Source organism: Tachypleus tridentatus, chromosome 2 (assembly GCF_004210375.1).
Source record: "Tachypleus tridentatus isolate NWPU-2018 chromosome 2, ASM421037v1, whole genome shotgun sequence".
Lineage (NCBI taxonomy): Eukaryota > Metazoa > Arthropoda > Merostomata > Xiphosura > Limulidae > Tachypleus > Tachypleus tridentatus.
The window spans coordinates 66,070,313-66,093,413 of NC_134826.1; the positions used below are offsets into that span (position 1 = coordinate 66,070,313).

At 32.6% G+C, this 23,101-nt stretch overlaps 2 protein-coding genes across 2 annotated transcripts; both read right to left on the minus strand.

Annotated features, from left to right (window-relative positions):
• Window positions 1-8,550: 8,550 nt before the first annotated feature.
• LOC143244062 (translation machinery-associated protein 7 homolog) lies at window positions 8,551-16,800 on the minus strand. Its single transcript, XM_076488086.1, has 5 exons — window positions 16,489-16,800; window positions 13,774-13,829; window positions 12,575-12,665; window positions 10,548-10,595; window positions 8,551-8,668 (listed from the first exon to the last, which is right to left on the minus strand). The coding sequence occupies exons 1-4, from the start codon at window positions 16,502-16,504 to the stop codon at window positions 10,561-10,563; spliced, it is 198 nt and encodes a 65-aa protein (XP_076344201.1). The 5' UTR covers window positions 16,505-16,800; the 3' UTR covers window positions 8,551-8,668; window positions 10,548-10,560.
• Window positions 16,801-20,095: 3,295 nt separating this feature from the next.
• LOC143245519 (uncharacterized) lies at window positions 20,096-22,487 on the minus strand. Its single transcript, XM_076491882.1, has 3 exons — window positions 22,484-22,487; window positions 22,071-22,156; window positions 20,096-20,515 (listed from the first exon to the last, which is right to left on the minus strand). The coding sequence occupies exons 1-3, from the start codon at window positions 22,485-22,487 to the stop codon at window positions 20,096-20,098; spliced, it is 510 nt and encodes a 169-aa protein (XP_076347997.1).
• Window positions 22,488-23,101: the final 614 nt, after the last annotated feature.

Sequence of the window (23,101 nt, forward strand, 5' to 3'; positions counted from 1 at the left end):
ACTGCATCACTTAGGTTACATACTAATCTATGCGTAACCTTTCGTACGCACTTCCATAATACTTGGATGACAGTGTACTTTCTTAAAATTGAATACATTGACAATATTTAAACAGATTTTTTTCTTCTCATATCCTTCAAAAAATCTAAGGCACTATAAAGACGATACGCCGACGCATACTACGCATGCCACTAATACTAGTGACATACTAGACGTATGCCTAAGCTCTTACAATATGAGCCAAAAGCTAATAAAATTTCAAGTGTGGAAAAGATGTAGACAGCGACCATTTACCTATATGGTGTGTCTTCGATCACCCCTTAAAAATAATTATACATAGAAAAAAGAATTTTGATTACAAAAAAACAAATTGGAAAGAATACGGAAAACAATTAGGCCATCAACTGCCAAACAAAATTATAACAACAGCTAAAAATAAAACAGATATTGACAACTACTGTCAAATAATTACAGAGTGTTTACAAACCGCAACAAATCAGACAATACCAAAACAACAACATAAAACTATAAATAATACATGGAAACCACATAAACAACTGTTAGCACTAATCAAGCACAGACGACAATTAAGAAGACAATACATGTAGACAAGAGATAGCGAATTAAAAACACAAATAAACAGATTAAGGAACCAAATCAGAGCAGAAGTTAAATGATTTAAACAAGAAAAATGGGACGATTTCTGCACTAAACTTAATGAAAAAAACAGATCCAAAACAATTTTGGACACACCTAAAAAAGACTAACAAATGGTGATACAACAACAAGAAAATACCCGCCACTAGAACACAATAATACCACAGTATATACAAATAAAGAAAAAGCCAAAATATTCAAACTACAACTTGAAAACACGTTTAAAATACACAACGACCCAGACATGAACACATACTTCTATAAAGCAAATAACTTTATTATGAATAACAGTGAACTATTCAAACCACTCTTCCCAGTAGACTTAAATAATTATCAAATCAACAACACAAACGCCAACATAAAAACAATACTTACAAACACAATTTCAGCACAAGAACTCATAGAAGCAACAACAAACATCAAAGAAAAATCACCAGGAGAAGATGGTATACAAGCCAATCTTCTTTAGAAAGGCACTCCAAAATTATTTGAACATCTCACAGCAATTTTTAATCTATCATTATATTCTGGTTATATCCCGGTTTCTTGGAAGCATGCAAATGTATTAATGTTCCATAAAGAAGGAAAGCCAGCCAATAACCCAAATAAATACCGACCAATCAGCCTGACTAGCTGTGTAGGCAAAATTCTAGAGAGAATAATCATTAACAGACTCTCCACATTCCTGGAGAAAATATCAAAATTGCCAGAAGAACAAAATGGTTTCAGAAAATTCAGACAAACATACCACTTAGTCAAATTAACCAAAGCAATTGTAGATAGTTTTAATAAATGAGAATGCACTATCGCTTGTTTTCTCGATATTGAGATGGCATTCAACACCATGGCATAACGGTCTCCGGTTCCGAATGCAAGAAATGGGACTACCGCGGGAACTATTCGCTGATTATCAAACTTTCTGGAAAACATCATGTAGAATAAATGTTGAAGGGACCTTCTCAAATAGGGTCACGGGTTCGAATCCCGGTCGCACCAAACATGCTAGCCCTCCCAGCCGTTGGGCGTTTTAATGTGAGGGTCAATCCCACTATTCGTTGGTAAAAGAGTAGTCCAAGAGTTGGCGGTGGATGGTAATGACTAGCTGCCTTCCCTCTAGTCTTTCACTGATAAATTAGGGACAGCTAGCGCAGATAGCCCTCGAGTAGCTTTGCGCGAAATTCAAAAACAAACAAACAATTCTCAAAGAGTTTCACTCCAGAAGCTGGAGTCCCTTAAGGAGGAGTAGTTAATTCTATCTTATTCATCATGTATTTGAATAATATGCCTCTGAAAGATCCAAATAATTGATACTCATCACAGTTCGCAGACGATGTAACAATCTGGAAAAGTGCACCAACACCAGCAATAGCAGCCACAAACATACAACCACAACTAAATAGAGTAAGTGAATATGCCAAAAATATAGAATAAAAATAAACACAACTAAAACACAACTAGTAGGATTCACTAAGTTAACTAAACATAAAAAACCACAACCACAGATATATATGAATGGAGAACTATTTCCAGACTGCTACAGCAAAATTTTTAGGACTTACGTTTGACTCAAAACTTTCGCGGGTAAACCACATAAATAATATTAGAACAAAAATCTGACGAAGAACAAACTATGCCAGGAGTCTAACTGGCAAAAACAGTGGAGCTACGGTAGACAACATCATAAAAATATATATAACATACATTAGACCCGAAATTGACTATGCAGCCCCTGCATGGATAAATGTAAGCAAAAAACTACTTCAAACAAAACTACAAACAATACAAAATACACTACTCACAACAGCTTATAAACTACCCAGAACATCATCATCTGAATTTATGTATAAATATGCACACATGGTAATAACAGCAGATAGACTCTCACATAGTACAATAAACTGTTTTGACAGATATTGGAGAAAAAATTAACTAGTAAGAGAAATTGACAGGTATTGTTTACATGATGATGATAGACCTAAGTACCTCTTCCCAGTAAATATATATTTTCTAAATAAAATAAATAAAAGGCCACCTATTAACTAGACTCCACATTATATTAGGGATTAATTATGAACATTGAGAGGTTTGTTTGTTTTTTATGTAAACGTTTTATAGTTAATATCTAACTGAGGAAAGTGCAAATAATCTATGGAACTATAAGAGAAATGTTTTATTTGTATCAAGTGTAGGTGTAGATTGTGCATGGACATTGCCCTGAGTATATAGAATGATCATTATACAGTGTTATTTTTCTTTAGTCAAAGCTAGAAAGATATCATTCCTTTATTTTCTGACTAGATGTCTTTAATCAACTATAGAACCTAATTTTTGTTCTTTCTTTCACAACTCAAATTGTTTGTCTAATCTGCTGTACTCACACTTCTAATGATTCTGTGGAAAACGAGACGTTCACCCAGAAAGTGTACTACAAAATAAATATAAATTCCTATATCGGCTATCTTAAAGAACAAAGAGACTAAACACAAAATAATCAACTAAAAATCCGCCTTTACTTCTTGATATACAATCAAAGTTACAAGCACACTGAACGGAGGACAGTGTCTGAGTGAAGAAATATAGCTTAGTTTAGCTGTTGAGTATTACATGTTACAAGCAAAAATACCTGTCCCCAGAGATACGAAAAATTTAAATTCATTCATGAATTTAAATAGATTTATTCTGTTGCACTCTTGTTTTCATTCAAAGCCAAAGTTGTGAGCTTAATATGTCGTCCACCGCGAAAGATATCGTTGAGCATTTCAGTTATGCTAAGAGCCGCATAAGGTAACATACAGTGAACCTAAAGTTTTATTTTTTAAGTTACATCACATTTCTAAATGTGAAAGATGATCTTTTAATTCTTGACAATTTATTTTAATGTAGAATATCCTGCTTTTTGGAATAATAACATTTGACATCAACATTATTCATATTCATGATGATGAAAAACCCACTGGAGGTAAAAATGTACTCATAAGATGGCTAGCATGAGTATTAAAACTTTAATTAAAATAAAGGACAGAACAACAACGTTTCGACCTTCTTAGGTTAACCTGAAGATGTTTTAAAAAGGTCGCTGTTCTGTACTTTATTTAAAGTTTTAATACCCATGACATTAGCTTCTTATGAATATATTACTCATACCTGTTCTCTCATTGCCAAAATTCTCATTGTTCTCATTGCCAACATTCATTGCCAAAAATGAATGTTGAGCTTTGAATGTGCAGGTTTTCAAACATTGCAAAGGAAACAACTGTTGTAAACTGGAGACAGACGAGTGCATGAACAGACACCACAATATATACAAGATTACGTTAGTTAGTTAGTTTGTTTGTTTGTTTTGAATTTCGCACAAAGCTATCTGTGCTAGCCGTCCCTAATTTAACAGTGTAAGAATAGAGGGAAGGTAGCTAGTCATCACCACCCACCGCCAACTCTTGGACTACTCTTTTACCAACGAATAGTGGGATTGACCGTCACATTATAACGCCGCCACGGCTGGGAAGGCGATCATGTTTGGCGCGACGGGGATGCGAACCCGCGACCCTCAGATTACGAGTCGCACGCCTTAACACGCTTGGCCATGCCGGACCGATTACGTTAGACCCACCAAGAGAGAAGACAAATAAACCAAGAATATATAGTTACAGCCTACTACTCACAAGGACGCCTATAAAAGCGGTGTCACGAAAACCCGGGTTTCGATATCATTGATGGGCATAGCACAAGTAGCCCTTTTTGTCGCTTTGTGCTTAAAAACAACCAAGGGAAATATATTCTGTACGTACTTAAATATATTTTAAATTAAATTTAATCCAACAGATGGCTAGATACACAACAGTTTCTCTATATTTATATAAATGCAACATGAAATGTAAACAAACAATAATATTAAAAATTATTAATTTTAAAATTAAGTAGGGATCATGCTACAAAAATAATGAAACAAGAATTAAAACCACAAACGTATTCAATCTAAAATTTAATCACCACTTTGGAAGCTTTCTACACTTATCTGTAGGCCAAAGTTTGTGGTTTTAATTCTTGTAAAAGTTCTAACTGTCATGTAGGTAGGTGGTAGACAAAGAAGTTACTACTTTAGACATTTTTGAACAGTTATGCTGCAAATCTAAACGTCTTTTTAGTATAAGTATAAATGGGCCTGTTATTTTCAATGTAATTCACTCAACTAAATTGAAAGTGATAAGTGTGAAGAGATGCGAACTAGTGAAATGTAATTACATGAAAGAATAACATACCGAAACAACACTCAAATATACCACAGAGAGCACAACATCCACAGAGAGTCTACTTGCAATTTTTCTAAGAAAGTTTATACATAAAAAAAGAAGAAACAAGTTTCATTTGTGATTCCACGTACAAGCAGCTTACCCAAAACAAATCAAACTATCTCAACTATTAACATTTTTACTAATAAAGCAGAGAACAAAGGTTCGACCTTCTTAGGCCATCTTCAGGTAGAAACGTTCTCTACTTTATTAGTAAAACTGTTAATACCCATACCAACCCTCTTGAAATACATTTTTAATTCAAGTCAGTTTTTCGTCATCAAGAAATCAAACTATCATTAAAATCATTCATAATGTCATTCAGTGCCTGAACTTGCCAATTTTGGACTATTTAGTGAATTTTGCATTTTTTCTTTTTCTTTTTTTTACAAGTTCTATCGTGTTTGGTACTGAAGGCGATATAATTAGCCCAAGAGCCTGATGTTACAATTTTTATCAAGATTAGAAGTTAGTGACTAATGGCCTGTCAATGTTAAAGCACTTATCCATTCTGGAAGTACCAGCATTCACAACTGCATCACTTAGGTTACATACTAATTTATGCGTAACGTTTCGTACGCACTTCCATAATACTTGGATTACAGTGTACTTTCTTAAAATTGAAATCATTGACAATATTTAAACAGATATTTTTTCTTTTCATATCCTTCAAAAAATCTAAGGCACTCTAAAGAAACTTGTATCTTTATATTGTGATTGTTAAAGTTCAAATAGTCTGCAGATGTTAGACTTTTTCATTGATAATTAATTTCAAGATTCCTGCTGATTTACTATTGGATAATCTGTTTTTTAGTTTCTTTTCTTCTTTCCAATGATTTGGTGGAAAGGAAAGTTCTATATCACTTTCTTCTGTTAGTTTTTTGACTGACATTAAGGTTTATGTAAATTTACTTTCTTGATATTATCTTAGAGATATGCCTAGGTGTTTTATGTTTTGTAATGTGCACTGACAAGCCAGCTTATTAAAACCTGTATTTACTAACGGGTCAGACCACCAGCTTTCTTAAATAAGCCATGATATGGTACAGAATACCCAAGATGCTGGCACTCGCATTAAGGTATTGTTCCTCATTCAGTTATTAATATTATACGTAATTCATAAACAAAGGTAGGCAGAAGATTGTGATGGTGAATTCGTTTTCCAGATTCACTCCAAGTATGTTCAAATGAATTAAGATCCAAATTAGGGTGTCCAAGGTAGAGACCTAGTCTCTGTCTTGTCTTTCAAATCAAGCACATAAGATTTAGGGACAGATGATAGCAGCAATGTTGTCTTAAAAGAACATGCCCTCATTATGAATCACTGCTGTACAAGCTTAATCTAAAATCACATTGAGGTAAGTTGTGAATTCATTCCATCTTCTAAAGGGATCAAGCGTGTACCATGAAATTCAACAAAACATAACCTTACTTTAATAAAGGTTTAAAGCAGAAACATAGGTAATAAATTTCAAAGTGTAGTACTTACGATATGTTACATCCTTGGAAATAATGTTGAAGGTTTTTGGATATTTTTACTAGGACCATAAATAATTAATTCTTAAAATAACACATAAAACACTGCAACATTGTTCTCCATTTTTGTAGTTCACTATGTTTTAATGAATATAATAAATAGAGAATTGTGCTCTAAGTCATTTGACTGAAGATAGATAGAATAACAGAATAGCACTGTATGTCTTTTAAATGCATATTGGTACATGTTTAGATTAAGGTGTTACTCAATGACATCACAACTAAATGCAACATTTTGTACTTGGACTATTATAAAATAAAAATAAACTTGTAACAAAGGATTTACTCTGTACAAGTATCACCTTCATGTGTAGTCATTATTGTAATTTAAATATCTGTAAAATTATTAACTTAATTGTGTTCTGCATATTTAAGAATGTAGCTTTACTATGTATTGATAAAACAGTTCAACATAACGTTAAACCTCCTGTACTGCAGTTTATGTTAAGTAATCCAAACACAGCTTTACACTAAATTAAAATTTTCTGTACTGCATGCTACACTTATAAAATATCTCATATTATAAAGTTTAGTGATGTTCATCTAATGTAATTGTACATTGTATTTATTGAGATCAAAACAAGATAAATGCAGTAATAAACTAACATTCATTATGCTGTTATTCCATTCATATAATAAAATAGGAGTTTAAAGCACTATTTTCCCTTTAAGTTGAGAAGGGCAACCCTGATCATTATTAATGAGTCTGCATGTTAAAGTCAAAGAAAAATGACTAAAAACCTTGATACAAAAGATCAGTGTTTGGAATGCAAATTTTACTTCATCTTTTTACTTTTATATTACTTTTGAAATAAAAATAATAAATAATTGGTGTTTTTTGTGTTTTACTTCACTTTGCTTGGTATAGGAGGAGATTCTCAAATCATCTTTCAAGATTCATTCACCACCTTTTAACCAAAAAGTCAGACTTAATATTCTGTTACAGGATACATGGAAAGTTTGCTGTAAAGTCAAAATGTTTCAGAGTGTTGCATGATCCCAGACATGAAATAAGAGTCGCTGTCCTTTTTTCCTATCAACTATAAACTCTTAACACCTGAAAGGATATAAATTTTCAGAGCTATATCTTTAAATAATAGTCATCACTTGTGAAGAGCTAGAAGTGTAAATTATCAACTTGTTAAAATGCAAATATTACATGCAAGATGCATTTTAATTTTACAACTTGTTGACAAACTTTCTAAATATAGACAAACTGACTTACAATATCTTAAGTCTAAACAGTTTTGTTTTTTTTAAATATAAAGACTTATACTTCACTTGATTGTACTCATTTTCATATTTACAATCAATAAAACTGCTACATTACCAATTCATATTATTTGGTCATATTCAGATACATGTGTAAGTAATTTTCTAACACTTTCTTTTGAACAGAAAGTTAGTCTGATCAAAATTTGCAATAACTATTAACTATATAAACGTACACACTTGCAATCTTTAATAGCTTACGAAAGGTTTCTTATGCTATGATAAAACAGCTTATGACTAGATATTACCAAATGAAACTGTTCTTACACAATCAAAATTAGTCGCAATTCTTCATGGAACACGGAAAATCAGACCAATACCACAGCTTTTGTTTAAAACATATCTTATGATATCATTTCTTACAAATCAAACAAATTCAGTTTACTCCACGTAAAGTAATTCTTTACGAGACTTGATTTCAAAACAAGAGGCAGAAAAGCAAAGATCAAGAAACAGTTTAACCAATTTGACATTTGTTAATCTTTAAAAAAATATTTTTAGCTATTTAAAACAATAAGCTTCTTTAAAATATTCAAAAACTATTACTACATTGTAATTTTAAATACCTAGATTTAAATATCCTAGATTTTAGAATTTGAAGTCCAGAAACTTACTATTGAGGATAACATTCTAATAATTTCATACCTGTCTCTGATGTATTGAATAGTTTTATATCAATCACATTTCATTTGATTATAAGTTTGTTTCCTGAAACACCAAGCCCATCCTTCAAACAGAGAAGGAAATATACAATATTTATAAAGTGGTCTTGAGTCATACTCACAGAACAGATGCGTACAAGTAAATGCTGTAAGTTTATTAAAAAAAAAATACAAGCTAACAATGACCAAACATGAACATATGATGCAAGACTGTCAACCCAAGTGTGCTTCAATTATTCCACTCTGAAGTCACTGTAGAAATAGAATAAAACATTCTAATTTTAGGATAAACATATAGAAAATTAATAAAACTCTGAATAGGTGTTCCATGTACTAAGGTTAAAATCTGTATTTGCAAGACCACAAAATTTCACAAATCAGCTTTTTTGTATTTAATACACTACTAATCTGTAATAATCATGTTTTGACTTAACCTGGTTTCTCTTGCACACAAGTTCCAGGATCATAGTTACACTACACTGATGAAGAGATGCCAACTATTTCAAATGACTGAGCATAATGATTGTAGACATAGCCCTTTCACAGCTTTAGTCCTTTTAGGTTTGCCAGAAAAAAACAAAACAAAAAACAATCTGGTGAACAAGGCCTCTTTTTTTCCCCATCTTGTAAATGATCACATTGGTGTTTCTATGCAAATTGTTTAGAAAATGAGAAATACTCATCTACGCGAGCGCTGATTGGCTGACAAGCACTGATGACTTAACTATTGGATTCCCCCACATTCCCAGTATGGAGAAGCACCGCACGCAAACTATTGGTAGACGTTGGAGATAGAAATATTTTTTGTTATTTCAAGCACAAACATGATTATCGCAAGTAGCCATTGGACTATATCTTTTATTTATTATCAAAATTTATTTGTATCTCACTAGAAATTTTCTTTTCACCCATTTCAAGACCTGGGGGAACAATTTATCTCTTTATTGCTAGGCCTATATAATATATAATAATTTGGGAGTTGCAACAAGTCGTAATATTTGTCTGTATGAGCATATAGTCATAATGTATACATCAAAATTGTAATGATTATGCTCAAATCGTAATGGTTGGCATCTCTGCTGATGTCTACCCTGACATGGCCATTATATTTATGATAAACAAACTGCGTAACAACAGTCAGGAATATAACTACTGTAACACTAAAATCAAGTATGCATTTTACAGTGTAACATTAAAATTAATATTGAAAGTCATGTAGGAATGACCTATGTATAGTTATATCATTCATATATTCTAGTTTGTATTCTTTTTTGGCACTGCCAGCTCTACATTTTTTATATTTACAAAGCATTGTTTTTATTACTTGTGTTGACATTTTTTCCCTTGGACTGAAAGTTAGTGTATTCTATGAATGTGGATAATAACAATTAATACATGTACTGTTTATTTACCCTTCACTTCATATATAACATATGGATTGACTTCATAAAGACACTGACCGTATAGTGTACAAAGCACTGAGTATTCTATACATTACAGTCATCTAATGTTCATACATTATTGGCTGGTAAATTCCTGTGTCACTATCTACAAGCTTTTTAAAGGAGCCCCAGATTTCTGAAAGTCAACTTCAAGGGGTAATATTCTGTTTTTTGATTATCACTAGTTGTTATAACTAAGCAACGATATTGTGCAGAGCCCAGAAACATACATAGAGTGGAATTAGGTTTAAATGGACATTAGTGATACAGAAGTTTTAGAGTTATTTTGACTGTAACAAGAACAATTTGTTGGGTTGGACACTTTCTGGTTTCATATCACCTTTCTGGCAATCACCTTTTAAAGTAAAATTATCTTTTTTTACTGTGAATATTTACAGTATGCTTGCAGCCCTTGGCCTTCCCTACATCAAGGGTATACTGATTCTATGAAAAATTTTGGGATAACATTACACAACTTAATATTTTTGACTTAATACTAAAGAGCTTGAAAACTGTACATGTAGAAAATTAATTTACAAAAATATTTTAAATGTCACTTATATGGCAGTTTCAATAAACAACAAATATCCAGTTGGACTACTTTGGAGTTTAGAAAAAAACACATATTTTAATATCAATGTCACAATAACTTCAGAAACATCTCATAAAACATTATTTCACTAACTTACCAGCACTCCCCTTTCATTTCTTTCCAGATTTCTTAATACCTCCAGGTCCTACAGAAATTGCATGTTTCCTTCATAATGTTTTCAAATAACCAAAAATCCAACAGTATTATTTTTTATTCATATTACCATATCTGAGATGTAAAAGGCATCTGCTAGTGCTACCAAACTTTAAACTTTTAATGTATTTTTCATTTATTACATACCAACAGTTTAGATTTCCATAAAATATAAAAAGCTATTTTAATTAATATGATTCATGAATACTAATTAAATCCTAATGTATACAGCACTTTTAAAAAATGTTATATTTAACATTCAAATAACAAACACTAATAAATATTATTCATTATTTGTCAATGGTACACATATATTTTGGTTATTTTCTCTGAATATCCCCCATCTGCTTAAAAAGATTAGAGCAAAGAGGTATTTTTCATATACAACAAATCAGAAAAATATTTTGATGCATAAGTAAGGGAACTGTTTGAGAATGTTAATATTTCTTTTGTAAAGTAGGTGAAATTCTCTGGCAATGTTTTGCCTTGTCTGTCACAAAAAGACAAAATTAGGTCACACAATTATGAAACAAAATTTTAGGTTACAATAAAATCACAAATGTGCAATTTTGTTTTAGCTTGTAACAGAATTATACTTGAAAAATGTTTGTAACCTTCAGGTGTAAAGTTGTCATAAAAATAATAAATCAAATACATTATTTCACTAGGTGTGTGGGAGAAAATATATTAATGTTCGAAAAGTACAATTCAAGTAAGTAAAACATGAATTATATTAAAATAGCCCTTAAACAATAAACAGATTATTTGCAACAATAAAAGAGATCTTATTCAGTGAACAGAAAGCAAGAAATGGTACCAGCAAACTTTCTATGCACCTATCACTATTAGAATAACAAAGCAAACAGAAGCTAAACGTACCTCATTCTAATGATGCAAAAAGTGAGTCAAGTAGATTATATCAAAACAATTTTGAATATACAAATTGTCAAGCAGTGTAATAACCACAGCTGATAAAAAGTCATGGTGGAAAGGTACGTATCAGAATTACAATTTGATGTTGCTTTCCATTTTGTACCCATTGTGATGTCATTAAAAACATTATTGTGCAGGTCACAGACTTTTCCAACACAAAATATCCATACACTCAGATCTTGAACGAGGATTTAGAATTAAGACTGGTATAACCCTTGTACTTAATAGTATTGGATCAGTGATAAAAACCATCTCTATGTCCCAGAAAAAACAATTAAGAAAAATCTGGAGAAACAACAAGGTCAAACATACACAATTTGCTTCCATAACATACATGTTTGACTATTAAAAACCTCAAGCAACTGAAAAATGAAATAGACATTCATGCTACTCCACTCAGATACACCAGCAAAGTCATCAAATACAACACCTATAGTTTTATATGAGCAGATGTTTGAAATGGTTGCTGGGAAACAGCCACCCTCGTACACTAGATGTATTATGAATAGCAAGAAGGAGAAGTGAAATGATTTGGACATGACATTCTAGGACACAGTCTTTTGTAATGAATACTACATGCAAAACTTAAGATTTAGAGTAATCAGATAAAGCACGATTGGACATGGTGACATGGATTGTAATAACTTGTAGAGACTCAAAGTACTCAACCTCTATACATGTTTATTTCAGTGGTCAACTTATATAACAACAATAAAGCTATAATCTATAAATTTAAAACAAAACAAAATAAACATGTCTTCAACAGAACTATTTTTAAGAATTTAAAAAACACTTTGCAAAGAAAAAGTCAAATACAGAATTGCATGTATGTCTATATGTATATAAAAAACTCAAGCTATACTATAAATATTAGTTTCTTTATTTTTACATACATTTTACCATTATTATAAGGTTTCTTTGCTCATTTAAAATTAACCAATTCTTTAATAATCATACATGTGATCTATGTTCACCATCTGAAAAGAATTAAGCTGAAGGTAATTTAAAAAGAGTCAGTTATATATAAAACATTATTACCTAATGGCCCTTTCTTTCCCTTCAGTGAAGATGTAGCTTCTTTCATTGCCTTTTCTTGTTCTTTCTGTTTATTTTTAAATTCAACATCAGCCTAAAATGAAGAAAAAGACATCTCTTAGAAAGTCAAAAATCAATTACATAGGGCATTTCAGAAGCTCATTGTTTTAATAACTAGCTGAAAACGTCAAAATGAGAGAATATTACTTATCTTCCTGAAAAAAATTTACAAATGGAACTTCATTTCATTAACTAGTATACACTGAACAAATATTTGGTCAATTTGAAGAGGGGGGGGGAATTACACAGCTAAAACAATGATATACCCTCCCAATTTCTTACTGTTTTCTATAGGTTTAAAGAGATTTAAATATAATTTCAGTTATAAATAATTATACTAAACTGGTATATAACTGCAGCTATGCACCATTACATATAGAACAATATTAAAAGAGAGTTAAAGTAGGTCATGTGTATAAAATATAAAAAAACATGTAGTTAACAACTACATGTAGAACAGTCCTCTCATGTAAGTAAGTAAAAGTTAGAGTAGGGCATGTTAATGAGATATAAGGTACATGTAGTTAATAAGTTACACAGAACATACCTGATGCCATGATAAAAGCACTAAAATGTTGTTTGAATTTTAAAAATATTTTGAGCATTGTACAGTTTGCATGTTGCATTTTCATAACTATTAAATGTTCTTCAGTGTTTTTTACTATTCTCTTATGCTACTTTCCTCAATCACAAGTTATCTCCAAATGATCAACATAGGTTACAATGAATGATTGATGACACAGACTCAACCACATACCATGCTGAAAAGATGCTCTGTAATGGAACACAACATATATATTTTGATCCACACCCATACACACATAGTTAAAAAAAAAACCCTAACAGTCATGTGCTTATGGACAGTGGTTACGACTGTTTATCAAGACAGCTATTTACAGCTTGATTTACTTAAAGGAATCTGACCACACTTTACACAATTGAGACACATTAAAAACAAGTAGAAAGATCTATGGAAAACTCATGAATAAATTGTAGATATGTTGCAGAGAAGAAACAAATGTAGTTTAGTTTAATACAAGGTTTTTTTAAATTTTCGATGCTATTTAGTATATTTTATTTAACAACAAAAATAGATAAAGGTTTTCCACTTGATCTTTCTTTTATCCAAGTCCCTCTGTTACCTCATCCAATTCTTTTTGCTCCTTCTTGGGTTGTTTTACAGGTTTTTTCTTTCCACCTATAAAAGGAAAAAATCTTTACAACACATTAATATAATATTAAATTAAAGAATTCACTTCCAACCAACATACCTTTCTGTTAAAACAATATTTATTAAGTTTTATAATTCAATCACAGTGTATTAAAGTTGTAACACCATGGGATCTAGTAACAATTACAAAAAAAGGACATTTTTAGAACAATAATAATTAAAATTATTTAATATAACTTACAGCCAACTAGTTTCGGTAAACATGTTACTATCATGTATCAAAATAGTTGGCTGCAAGTTAATTTAACAATTTTACTTATTATTGAGCAAAAAAAAATCACAAGTTATTTGTAATTGTTACTATTAATATACAAGCTCAACGTGCCTTAAAAAGAATTATTATGAACCTAAGAATACAATCAACTCACCAAGACAACCCTAAAGTTGGAGCAATTTTGAAAAGTGCATCTTTAAATCAGTCCTAATAATGTTTAAAGAGATGCTCTTGTAATCTAAATTATAAACTTATCTGAATGTCCACAATCTAAGAATTTAATTTGTTGTATGTTTCACAAGATAATAGGTAAGAAAACAGTAGTTTTTCCAAACACTAATTGCAGAAATAAACATCAAGATGGTGAGGAAATGCTGCAATCCAAGTTACCAACTGATATCAACTAATAACTTGGCTATGACCAGTTGTTTCCTAACAGAAGTTTAATTTATTTATAATATTGCTAGTGACTACATGTAGTTTCCATTTCTAACTGGTTGGAAACTGCAGCTGTCTCTTTTTGGGAGACAAAAAAGTTTGAAAAAAGAATTCATAGTTTGATATATTGTGACAGAAAATAAAGAATGATAATTTTGTAAATTTTTCTTTTTGAAATTAAAACTTAGATGAAATTAAGTACTGAATTATAAAACATACTTCCAGGCCAAGTATAATGAAATACACTGATAGTAAAGTTGTTTAATTAAATATTGAATGTAACTTAAAAAACATCATGACAAGCACCTTCTTACAGCTGTAGCAATAATTTAGGAAAATTCAAAGGAATAAAACAATTATGTGAAATGTAAATAGTAATAAATTCCATAAGGTATAATTCAGAATTTTTGAAGGTCTAAACACAAGAGAAAAACAAAAAGAACAAAAGTACACAATGTTACAAAAAGTGAAACTCATTGTAAAGCAGAATATTAAATATCAGTAGAAGCAACAACACTCAAAACTGGATGGTTACCTACAATCATTAATTACATTGATTAGTTTCAAACAAAATAAACCATCTAAATTATGATTAAAGCTATTAACACTAAACAAATAAATAAATAACAAAATCAGTCTTTCCAACTGTTATTAATCCAACTTTTCAGTGATCAAGACACTGCCACCATGATTTATGAAATAATTCAGGTTTGTTCAGCTTAACTGTTTAGTGTTACAATGCAAGATAATAATTACTTAATCAAATTTAGGACTTTTGATTATTCCAACTACCAAAGTACTGTCATAATGTGTATGTGTTGACAAGCACAAAGCTACACAATGAGTTGTATTCTGATCACTACAGATATTCAAACCCAACTTTTAGCAAGTTTTATGGTGATCCTGTCCACAAAGCACAACTTTAAATGGGAAAAACTAGAAATTATATGAGGCAAAAAGTTCACATAATATTAAATGTTTTCATTCTATTATTACTATGCTAATTTTGTCTTAGTGGATAATTTACTTTATATTGCTCTGCAATATTTTTTCTATATATCTCACAGTTTTGTTTTGCCAAGAATCTGAAACACAACGTGCATGCTACTATCAACTATCATGTAACTTATTATGTTAGGCAAGGTAATTTTCACTCAATGCCACTGCTAAGCAATGAGCTTCCTCATTCATAAAAATAGCTTAATATGCAGATGTTAATTTCTGCTTTTGCATATTATGAAAATGTACAAAGTACTGCTTTCACATAATTGCTTGTAGAAAAGTCTGAATGTAACAACTTGGAAACAGGTTTTAAAGTTAACAAAACTGCATTTTAGACATCAAAACAACAAGTATTAAATCTAGAATAGTTTAGCAGCCCTATTCTGGATAGTATACATCATACTGTTATTAATTTTAATTATTTCATGTTGCCTTCATACAAATATGTTGGCATACCTTTGAGCCACGTTCTAGTTTTCAATTATATACAAATTTCACATACCTCATTAAATATTTTGCCTTTTAGTATTTATTTCATTACTGAATAAAATTACAAAGCTTCACAACAGTGAATACAAAACTTCAATTTTCTAGAGTTAATTGCAATCTTATGATTAATCCAATAACGTAAATAAGTGATTATCTATAATATTATTTCCTCTAATAAATTATACTTTAATCAAATTACGTAATAAACTACATCACATATGAGTTGTAATAACTAAACAAACCAACAATTAATATTATACAGCAGACAACGTGGTACAAATCCTGCAAGTAAAGCTAGGCCAAGTAGGCGGCCTACACTAAAATATGGGACTTGTGATGGCTTATACTACAGTACAGGCTATAGTTTTGCACTCCAAAAACGTTGTTGTGCAAGTTCATAAGTAGCGTATAACTGAACAAAGAAATATTATATTTTTACTGTCTTTTTTTGTTCCTAACGGTTAAATTAATACTCAAATTTACCATCTCTTCCAGACATCTTCAAAAATCAAAACAAGTATATCAATCACACAATTGTAATAGCAACCCGAGGTCTACTGCTACCCAAACAACGTTACAATCCCAAAATCTCGCACTAAGTAACACTTCTAATACACGTTGTTATAAAGCGTTACAAATAACTGAAAACTCCCATTAATTTACAGTAGATAACCGAAGAATGATAGAAATACAGAAAACTGAAATTAATTTATATACACTGCTGGCCAAAATCTTAAGACCAATCAATGAACGTGAAGAAAAAATATAAATTCTGCGTTCTTAGACACAACCACTTATTTGATTAGAGCTCATAAATATGAAAATAAAAAAAAGGGAAAATAAAATTAAAAATTATTTTAGCATTTAATAGAGAAAATGTAAACACTATGAAATTAGCCTAAATACTAGTTGGTCAAAAGTTTAAAACCATACCAAAAATAAGTCCTAAACAGGGTAGGAAATGCACAACAAGAGATCTCAGTAGTAAGTTGCACGACCGTCATTGCGAATAACTTCAAACATTCGCTTTGGCATGGTTGATATAAGCATTTGCAGAAGGCTGGCTGGAATGTTATTCCAAGTGGTAAAGATGGCTTCACGAAGATCATGTACTGTTTTGAATTGACGTACATTTCTATAGACTTCCCTTGTCATCTACCCCCCAACATTTTCAATGGGGTTCAGTTCGGGCGAACATGCTGGATGGTCCAAAATAATCACGTTATCCATGAAAATGTCCTTTGTCCTGCGGGCATTGTGGATTGCAGCGTTGTTCTGCTGAAATATCTAGTCATTTCCACACAAGCGAGGGTCTTCAGTTAATAAGAATGCTCCCTCCAACATGTCAATGTAGCCAGCTGCTGTTTGACGGCCCTGTATAACCAAAAGCTCCATTGTTTCATGGAAGGAGAAAGCACCCCAGATCATGATGGAACCTCCTCCACTGTGTTGTGTAGAAAATGTCTTTGGTGGGATACCCTTATCGTGCCAGTAACGTTGAAAGCCATGTGGACCATCCAGGTTAAATTGTTTCTCATCAGAGAACAAAACCTTCCTCTATTTTTCTACGTCCCATGTTTGGTGCTTCTCAGCAAAGTTTAATTGAGCTGTTTCGTGGTGTGGAAGGTGGCGTGGCCTTCGAATTTGCGGTTTTTAAAGCCTTTCTCTCGTAGATGTCGTCTTATTGTTCTTGAGCTGCATTCTGTGTCTGTAAGGGCCTTAATCTGCTTCGACGACTGGCTGGTGTCTTGCTGGACAACTCGTCGAATCTTCCTGCTCAACGCCGGCGAAATTTTCTTGGCCCGACCACATGAAATTCTCTTTCCTCAGGGTCTTTTAAGAAATTTGCAACAGCAGTTTTACTGCACCTAATCTCACCAGCGATGGCACGTTGAGAGAGACCTTGCTTTTGCAGCTCGACAATTTTGACACGTTCAAACCCTGTCAACTTTTTAGCCTTTGCTATGTTTTTACCCAATGTAACACAGGAGATGTCAGTGGGAGATGTTGACAACGCTAATGCTTGAACACAAATGACTAAATCTCGTCACGTGTTTACCGATTAACGCTTTGTTTCAGTATGGTCTTAAACTTTTGACCAGCTCGTAGTTAGGCTAATTTCATAGAGTTCACATTTTCCCTATTAATGCTAAAAATGTTTTTTACTTTTATTTTCCTTTTTATTATTTTAATCTTTCGAAGCTCTACTCAAATAAGTAATTGAGTCTAACAACGCAAAATGCATATTTTTTCTTTATGCTCATTGGCCTTTAGATTTTGGCCAGCAGTGTATATAATATTTTAAGTTAGATGTAACCTTTCATCACGAGCAAAATTAGTAAAATAACTTTTAATAGCAATATCTAAAAACAAATAAAAACAAAACAATTACTCACTTCACCTAAGTCCATTCAAAATAGATTATTGTCCATCTCACTGTTAAGTCTAATTTATAGGTTTACCTATAAAGTGAAGAATAAATATTTTACGATACATGTGACAGCACATCTACAATAATTGAAATAATATTCTAATCAAATATTTCAATTTTCAATTATATCAAAAATTATGGAATATAAAAAAATCCAACAGTAGCATGATAATATGTTTTTATTTTATACTTATCCTTAATTTGTGTAATTTTTGTAATTGTTCGAACCAAATGAAAGGTGTTCACAGCTAAATTTCTCTATGTAAACTTTGTTTCAACAACCAAGTACAGATACATTCGTAATGACGATAAATCCACTTGTAGTAAAAATGTATTCTTAAGACGGTTGGTATGGGTATTAAAACTTTGATTAAAATAAAGTATAGAACAATGTTTCGAACTTTTTAGGTAATTTTTAGGTTAACAAAGAGTTAGCTGTCAAAACGTTGTTCTGTACTTTATTTTAATCAAAGTTTTAAAACCTATACCAACCGTCTTAAGAATACCAGTACAGATACAGCTATATAATTATATTACGTAACCTTAACGAAATGCAAGAGATCATAAGAGAGACTGATGTCAGAAGTGAGACAGATACAGATATACTTTGATTATGAAAGACATTATGGTACTCATACTATTAAAGGATGAGCCAAAATAATATTATTAAAACCACTAAGTTTTGAAAATTTTAAATTCGTTGAGTGTTTAGAAGGGATTAAATGCTCATGAAACTCAATTCAAGTCTATAACTGGATAAAAATTCAAAGTAAAATTGTTTGCTCAGTTGGTTCTAATTTGAAGTGGATGATTATCCATTTTCCTCCATGTTAACTTCCTAATGATACCATTGATGACCATTTTGTGTCTTATGGTGTATTCTTCATTATGAACACGAACATTATTTTGACCATTTCAACATTCTTATGGGCAATCGTTGCGAACATACACTACATGGCCAAAAGTATGTGAACACCCGACCATCACACCAATATATGCTTGTTGAACATCTCATTTCAAAACCATTGACATTAATATGGAGTTGGTCCCCTTTTGCTGCTATAACAGCCTACACTCTTTTGGGAAGGCTTTTCACTAGATTTTGGAACATGGATGCAGGGATTCGATCCCATTCAACCTCAAGAGCATTAATGATGTTGGGCACTGATGTCGGGCGAGAAGGCCTGGCTCGTAGTCGGCGTTCTAATTCATCCCTAAGGCGTTCGATGGGGTTGAGGTCAGAGCTCTGTGCAGGCCAGTCAAGTTCTTCCACACCAACTTCGACAAACCATATCTTTATGGACCTCGCTTTGTACACGGAGCATTGCCATGCTGAAATAAAAAAGGGCCTTCCCAAAATTCTTGCCACAAAGTTGGAAGCACACAATTCTCTAGAATGTCATTGTATGCTGTAGCGTTAAGATTTCCCTTCACTGGAACTGTAGAGCTTAGCCCAAACAATGAAAAACAGCCCCGGACCATTATCCCTCCTCCACAAAACTTTACAGTTGGCACTATGCATTAAGACAGGTAGTGTTCTCCTGGCATCCACCAAACCAAGATTCGTCCGTCAGACTTCCAGATAGTGAAGCGTGATTCATCACTCCAGGGAACGTACTTCGACTGTTCCAGAGTCCAATGGTGGTGTGCTTTACATCACTACAGCCGACGCTTGTTATTGCGTATGGTGATCTTAGGCTTGTGTGCGGCTGCTCGACCATAGAAACCAATTTCACGAAACTCCTGACGAACAATTCTTGTACTAACGTTGCTACCGGGGGCAGTTTGGAATTCGATAGTGAGTGTTGCAACTGCAGGCAGAAGATTTTTACGTGCTACGTGCTTCAGCACTAGGCAGTCCCGTTCTGTGAGCTTGTGTGGCTTATCGCTTCGTGGCTGAACTGTTGTTACCCCTAGACGTTTACACTTCACAATAACAGCACTTACAGTTGACTGGGCCAGCTCTAGAAGTGCAGAAATTTGACAAACTGGCTTGTCTGAAAGGTGGCATCCTATGACAGTGCCACGTTGAAAGTCATTGAGCTCTTCAGAACGACCAATTCTACTGCCAATGTTTGTCTATGGAGATTGCATGGCTGTATGCTTGATTTTATGCACCTGTTAGCAATGAGTGTGGCTGAAATCCGCGACCCTCAGATTACGAGTCGAGTGCCTTAACCACCTGGCCGTGCCGGGCCTTGAGTGCGTAATAAGTAAATATATAGGTGTGTTAGATTAAAGATTGTTATACAGTAGGTACCTTTGGATTGTTGGCAATAATCTCGACAATAAATGAACAGCACGCAGTCCATCTGTTTTTTAAACAATTTATATTTATATTCGAAACAAATTAAACGTACATAGAAAAGTTCTTTACTTTATGAAGATCATAACTGTATCTTAAACACCATACAGTTCTCTTCCTCTTGTCAAAAATCCATGCCCTCCTGTTGCACGGCGGTATGTCTGCGGACTTACAAAGCTACAAACCGTGATTCGATACCAGTGGTGGGCAGAGCACAGACAGCTAATTGTGCAGCTTTGTGCTTAACTTCAAACAAATCAAAATTCCACTTAGGCTAATTCATTTGCTTTCGAATTCTATTAACAAGCCAAACTAACAGTCCTGTGAGCTACCCATAGATGTATCCTAAACTTCCAATAATCGTCTGCTCTCAGTATTTTCAATACTTATCTGCGTTTAAGTCAAAGTTCACACAGGTAGGTTTAAATGATTTAGATTGCCCTTTGACAACACAAACTATTCTCCTTGTCTTTTTGAAATTGTTAATCTCACTATAATATATCACATGTTAAACCCTTCACTGCTATGACAGTTATTTGCATCTTTTAAAACTTTTCTCTGATCGAAGTTCTCATTTATGTGACTTTGCTTTTATTCTGTTTCTGATCGTCTGGTTGCAGTTATTTATACGTCTATCACATAGGCCTTCTACAAATCTCCATAGTCTCTACATCAACGGACTGTAAACACAAAATAAATAAATAATACTGCCTACACTAAACATTATTTTATATCTGACAATATAGACATGTTTTCACTGTTTCTGAATTTCGTTCGTGTTGATCACTGTACTCTCGTACTCAGTTGTTCTGAAATGGTGTGCTTGTGTAGAAAATGTAGCTTTGAAGGATGTTTGTCTAAGGACTGTAATAGACCCAAATGCTCAAAATGATTAATCTTTAGTCATGATTCTAGTGACTGTACTGCCATTTATGCTATTTGTAGTGGTAACCACGGTGACACCATTTGTCCTCAGAAGCCAACTTTTTATCATACAGCCTTTTGAGTATTGTAATTTCCTGTTTGACCAACGTTCTTGATCATTTGTAATTTTCTAATTCTCCTTCATACCAGTAAATTAAAATGTCTTGAATTACGTTTTAGTTTAATTTCATCTCTTATACTTTTTGTGAGACAATATGTTTTTTACTTGCAGCCATCCTTTAATTTCTGTAATGAATACGTTTACCTTGAATACTTAAAACCTTTCTACATTTGGTCAGTGTCTCCAAGTAACTCATGTATCCAATTCAAAACAGTTAAATTTTGTTGCACTCCTTCAAGATTTGTTTTTTTAAAATTTGTAACCAAAATATCATTATTCCTTACCTCTATACGTAGCAAAACATTGAACTTAATACAGCAACGAACACTTTCACTCAGATGTTTCCCAGTTTTCACCCTTTCAATTATTTCTATATTTCAAGTTAACAATATATTTGAAATAGCATTGTTTATAGTAGGTTCCTTGGCCAATTGGTGAAGAAATCAATTGACAACACATTTAATGAAACGTTTGAAATATGCTAAATTGTATAAAGCTAGAAGACTACATCAAATATATCAGGAAATTTTAGTATTGGAAACCCAGTAAAAGTATGCCTTTATTAAAATATGTAATTTTGATTTATTTCACATCATAACAAATATTACAAATACGACACATTTTGTTTTGAATTTACAATCCTATACCAATAAATTTTGAAAATATTCAAGGAAATAAAGAAAATTATTAAACTTACTCATTTTCCCTACGTTTTTATTGAAAAAGAAAATACAGTAAAAACCCCGTATTTTATTACCTTTATAATAATATTTCGACCTGTGCTTAAACCACAATTCTGAATCACATTTCTTATACCCTACGAGGGCTGTTCAAAAAATACGCGGACTAAATATGTACTTTATTTAGAAGTTACAGGTCTGGGACCCCTTCAAAGTACTCTCCTCCCCAACGCACACACTTATCCCAACGGTGTTTCCACTTGTTGAAACAGTCCTGGTACGCTTCTTTTGTAATGTCCTCCAGCTCCTTCGTCGCATTTGCCTTAATCTCGGGAATCGTCTCAAATCTTCTTCCTTTCAAGGGTCTTTTGAGTTTGGGGAACAAGAAAACATCGCAAGGAGCAAGGTCAGGTGAGTAGGGGGGTGGGGAAGAACAGTGATCGAGTGTTTGGCCAAAAACTCACGAGTTCTGAGGCACAAATTTCGCAGCAACGCGGTGCATTTTCAATTTTTCGGTCAAAATATCGTAACAAGATCCAACTGATATCCCACACTCTTCAGCAAGCTTCCTGACAGTCAGACGTCGATTTGCCCGCACCAGGGTGTTGATTTTGTCGACGTGTGGGTCGTCAGTT

Excerpts from the sequence above, each read along its gene's own strand:
- LOC143245519 (XM_076491882.1), bottom strand. Across the intron at positions 20,516-22,070 it reads ATGTTTTGCTACGTATAGAG|ACAAACATTGGCAGTAGAAT; the intron begins GTAAGGAATAAT and ends CAATCTCCATAG.
- LOC143244062 (XM_076488086.1), bottom strand. Across the intron at positions 12,666-13,773 it reads AGCAAAAAGAATTGGATGAG|GCTGATGTTGAATTTAAAAA; the intron begins GTAACAGAGGGA and ends TCTTCATTTTAG. Across the intron at positions 10,596-12,574 it reads GGGAAAGAAAGGGCCATTAG|GACCTGGAGGTATTAAGAAA; the intron begins GTAATAATGTTT and ends CAATTTCTGTAG.